Source organism: Lactuca sativa, chromosome 2 (assembly GCF_002870075.4).
Source record: "Lactuca sativa cultivar Salinas chromosome 2, Lsat_Salinas_v11, whole genome shotgun sequence".
NCBI lineage: Eukaryota > Viridiplantae > Streptophyta > Magnoliopsida > Asterales > Asteraceae > Lactuca > Lactuca sativa.
The window spans coordinates 16991711-16997308 of NC_056624.2; the positions used below are offsets into that span (position 1 = coordinate 16991711).

General features: G+C 28.1%; 1 protein-coding gene across 1 annotated transcript; it reads left to right on the forward strand.

Moving 5' to 3' along the window:
- Positions 1-329: 329 nt before the first annotated feature.
- LOC111905948 (uncharacterized) lies at positions 330-5353 on the forward strand. The gene is made up of 4 exons (XM_023901681.3): positions 330-717; positions 3649-3751; positions 4285-4446; positions 5034-5353. The coding sequence occupies exons 1-4, from the start codon at positions 455-457 to the stop codon at positions 5196-5198; spliced, it is 693 nt and encodes a 230-aa protein (XP_023757449.1). The 5' UTR covers positions 330-454; the 3' UTR covers positions 5199-5353.
- Positions 5354-5598: the final 245 nt, after the last annotated feature.

Sequence of the window (5598 nt, forward strand, 5' to 3'; positions counted from 1 at the left end):
AAACAACTGAGATTATAGAATTTTTAAAGATATCTATATTATCATATAGTAATTCAAAACAAAACATATTTATACAAATTTATTATATAATAGTTAATAACAACATCATTGATATATATACTTAAAAAGAAACATATATTTTATAAATATATATTTTTTAAATATATTATAGAATATAGAAATATTCGCTTAGTTATAATGTAAAATAAAAAAATAAAAAAATAAAAAATAAAAAAAAATACTCTAAAAATTGTGTCTACTACAACGAGCCATTTTTGCTATAATTAAAAAGGCAAGCGAGTGGCATAACACGTGTAGGGCATAATGCAAGTCTATATACTCCAGTCCACTGCTCAACTGCCAAAACTTCTGCTTCAAGTTCAACCTAGTTGACATCGTCATTTTCCCCCAAAATTTTCATCCTCCCTCTTCTTCCCATCGCCGCCGCACCACCATGTACAAACCGAATATTCCGGTGATATCCCTACTAATTTTGTCCTTCGCGGCGGTTTTACTCCGATCACAGTCTATATATCCATCGAGGTACGACGGATTCGTGTATAAGAAACGCGCGGCGTCGACGGACACCGTCCTGATTGAGGCCTTCTACGATCCAGTTTGCCCCGATAGCAGAGATTCGTGGGCTCCACTCAAACAAGCCGTCGATCATTACGGCCCCACCGTCGTCTCTCTCATCGTTCACACTTTCCCTTTACCGTAAGTATTCCCACTCTCTTTTTCAATACTCAAGCTACTTTGTTCATTAATGGCGATTCATTTTTCCAGAGCAATAAGTCATAAGTTCAGAGCAGTTGTGCTTTAATCAACAGAAGCTTGTGAATCTGAAGTCGTGTTTTGTTCTGAATTTGTTGCTCTTGGCTCTGGAAAAAGGGCTAGATATATGATATGCTATTTGTTTATTTCTATTCGAATTTTAGTTATAATTTTATTCTTTTATTGGAGCTTGAAAACATTGCTAAAATAAACGTATTTTCAGTTAGAGTCCCTAAACTTATCGTTTGTTTACAAACATGTCACTTTTGCAATTATTTTTGTTATTTCATATCAACAATTACTTTATATTTTTTAGTTTATATTTATTGGTATATATTTTAAATAATCAAAGTTAATGACTAGTCAATAATAATTTAATATTACTATAAATATTATAATTAATTTTTTTTAAATGGAAAATAATAAAATAATACTAAATATTATATTTATTTTAATTTATTGATGATTTAAATATTCGGTGGATGACCCGAGATGACATAATAATAAAAAAATACACAACTTTGAAAACACGATACGAAAAAAACGACAAAAAAAAAATACTTGATGTGTTATAAAATGAAAAACTGATGTTATTTTTATATATTTTATCAATTACGTTTAGATAAATATACATTAATTTGTTTAACAATATACAACTTTAAAATACTTGATATGTTATAAAATGAAAAATTGATGTTATTTTTATATATTTTATCAATTACGTTTAGATAAATATACATTAATTTGTTTAACAATATACAACTTTAAAATTGTTATTTGATTAAAAAATAATATAATCGAAGTTTGCAAGTCTTTTAAACTGCCAAAGATAGAATATAGGTGGCATTTGATTTTTTGTGATGTGGCATTTTAAATGAGTTTGCAAGCGGCTTTGAAAGGTCATATATTATTTGTTGTTGACGTGTGTAGCCACGTGGCATCCATGTGGCATTCAATATTTTGTTGAGTAAGTTATGTAAATATTTTTTTGTTGAGGTGGGTACCCTCGTGGCATTCAATGTTTTATTTACTAACTAGAGCTGTGAAACTTATGACTTAATTTAAAAAATATATATATAAAAATTAAAATATTTAAAAACTTTGAATTTATAAAAAAAATATAAAAAATAATAAATTATTATAATGGAAATACTTTTTATCTTTTAAATTTTAAAAAAATAAATAAATTAATTAATAAGTTTTAATTTTATAAATTTTGAAAATTAAAAATAAGTTTATTAGTGAAATTAAAAGTAATTATTCTATATTTATTGTAATTATTTCATTAAAATGTTGTGTGGAATTTAATGAAATAAAAAATTAATAAAATAACATGTGAAAAGAAATTATTTAAAATAACCATAAAATGACATTTAACAAATTGAACTAGAATGTGAAAAAAATGAAAAAAAAAAAGCTTTCATTTATTTTATTAGAGAGGATTACAAAAATCCAAGAAATTTATGTGCCATTCGAGTAAACTATAGAAATGAATCGTGTGGTAGTATACCAACTTTGTCAATTTTGTTTAGTATTGATCTTGATTCATTCCATAGCTATTATTTTTTTATTTTCTTTATAACTATATTTTAATTTATATTAATATTAAATTGTTATTATTATAATAATTACTTTTGAATTTATAAAAAAACAATTAAACCCTATTGAAAAATGAAAACCACCTCTCAGCATGGCCTAGTTGTTTGTACATATGTTAGTTTTGAATTTTGATTGCAATAGTACAACATTTAATGCATAGAGTACATGGGTGATACGTCTATTAAAGTAGCACGTACAACATGGGTGAGCTCACTTTTCACTTTTGAAGAACCAAGTTGCCAACTTTCTTTTAAAAATCTGTTGATAACCATGAAAAGCAAAAGAAAGCTCCCACATTAGAGGAACAAATATTACATATAGTACAACATATGATGCGTCTTTTTAAAGTAAATGGATATGATTTATATTTTTTTAAAGTAAATGGATTTTGGTGGGATATAAAGTAGTTTTCTTGATTTGAAGTTTTGGGCCTCTTTTTGTCTTTGATTTATGAATGGAAGCGACTTTACTAACTCTAGATCTCCAATGCCAAACAGCACTACAGCACATACTATTACAATCAAAATTATATATTTAAAAAAAAAATCCGTTCCTTTGGATAACTTAGATCAAACGAGAGCTTTTTCTTTAAAAAAAAAAAAAACTTTAAATTGAAATTTTCATTATGGAATTTAAAGTTAAAAAACTTATTTTATCTGGCACACTATGAGAGTTTTTTTTTTTTTTTTTCAATTTGCTTATTTATGGGACGTATTAATTTTGTTTTAATCATTTTATTGTTGTTTGTATAAGTGTTTATTTTTAACATTTGTTCGAAACCATATGGGACCCACCAAATCATTGGAAAAACTTACGGTCAAAATTTGTTAATTGACAAGCTCTTTTAAAAAAAATGGTTTGAACAACTAATCGAATAGTGTTTTTTTTTTTTTTTTTTTTTTTTTTTTTTTTTTTTTTTTCAAAAACTCCTAAAAATCTCTTGTTATGGATGCTTTTAAAAGTGTTGAGCTCAAATTTTGAGGTAATGCAATAAACACAACTTAGCATAAAAAGTCGGGAAAAAGTGGTTTTCCTTTTTTAATTAACTATTAACAAATTTGTCCGTATTTAATTTTTTTCTTAATGTGTCATCATTTTGTCTAATATTTTTTAAACATTATGTATCCAACATCACTTTATCTATACATTACATGATACTAGAAAAAAATAAAATAAATAAATAATATGTAATCTAGCATCATTGTGAATAAACTCGTAATGGTTTTCGAAGTTATGTTTTGCGGTTTATCATTTTTTTTTAATGTTTTTCTACAGATACCACGATAATGCTTTCATTACTTCTAGAGTGTTGCATATTGTCAACGACTTAAATTCTTCGGCTACATACCCTCTGTTGGAGGCATTCTTTAAGTATCAGGTTACAACTCTTGACTCAAAATCAATCATTTACCATATATGCTAAAGTTGTTACTTTTTTTTTTTTTTTGCTTTTGTTTATTTGCAAAATATAGAAAAATATTACAAACTTTCACCGTTTTATTTGATTTACTCAATCAGTTGTGATTAGACCCTTGTATTTTATTAACATTTTAGAAAAAAAAAACATTTTTGCATTTTACCTAGTTTTGAAAAAGGGATAAATACATAAAAACACAAAAGTATTTTCACTATTTTATCGATTTAGCCAACGAAATATTATTATAATAACCAGAGATTGTAATTTTGTTTTTTTAAGCTCGGTAGCTTAGTAAATTATTTTTTCTAATGAGTCAAAAATAGTATAATGGTTTATGTACTGTAGAAAATAGTCAACCAACTAAATCGACAAAATAATGAAAGTACAAGTGTTTTTTTATATCTTTTTGTTTATTTGTTTCAATAATTCATCCCAATTTTTAATCATGGTTATACTTTTGTAAGCTGATCATGTGTTTATTGACATATAAACAGAACCAATTTTACAATGCAAAAACTAATAACATATCTCGAGCAGCTGCTCTCGATAAAGTTATAGGATTTGCATCAAGAACACTTGGAAACTCCATCCAATCTGCCATTAGGTCAGGATTCAGTGACACAAAAACCAGTACCAAAACAAGGGTTTCATTCAAGGTAATTCAACTAACCCAGCTTCATGAGTTGTACATTGTGCATAAAATGTAGTAACACAACTAGCTTAAGAAATACATAGCAAACATTTCAAAGAAAAAAAAAGTTAAGCTACTATTTTTTTGGGAGAGATGGGTTGGGGCTGTCCGAGTGTCCGGGACAGCCCCATGCAGGGACCCCCAAGGCCGTTTAAAACATATTTTGGGTCCAGGACAAGAGAAAAAAATGGACTATTAAAATACACATATGTTATCAGGTTTTTTGTAACAAATCAATTATTAAAAGAAATTTATTTTTACTATCTTCTAAATATAACAATTTTCATAAAAAAAATTAGGCCCTTTTAAAAAATGGGTCCTGAACGGTCGCCCCTATCGCCCACCCTTTGAGACGGGCCTAGGGACAACCCAATGCAGGTTTCCACACTGCAGAGTTTGGGGTTGTCCCTGTAGGTGGTTGAGAATTCTTACTTAAGAATTCTCTGTCTCATGCAAGGACAACCTCATACAGGTTTCCACACCGTAGAGTTTGGGGTTGTCCCTAGGTGGTGTCGAGAATTCTTATTTAAGAATTCTTTCTTCTTTTTACAGTATGGATGTATGAGAGGGGTGTATGGCACGCCATTCTTTTTTGTTAATGGGTTTTTGGTACCCGTTACTGATGATGATATGATCGACTATAATGGATGGAGAAAAATCATTGATCCACTAACTACCAAACAAGGGAAGAATGAGTATCCTTTGACAATCTTCTGATTTGGGGAGTTTTTTACTTTCCTTTTATGTGTTTTTCGTTTGTAACAATGTTCATATGTGGGATTTCGGGAGTTGTTATATATTTTGAATAAAACATGAATAATGTATGAACGTTTCAAATCGAAAGGAATGTAATTTGTGAATTTTATCAATAATTGTGTTCTGTTATGAGTTATTTATTGCATGGGTGATCGATTTTATACGCAAACATTTTTTTGCACGTCTTTTCGGTCATTAATTATAACGTATGAAGAATAGAGAAAATTAGGCATGTGGGGTTTTCCATTTTTGTCCGTTTAAGTACACTTGATTATACAAATAATTGTCCGTTTGTTACTAATTTTAGTACGCAAGAATTTATTGATGTATTGAAGTTTACCGACTAATATTGAAAATGCAC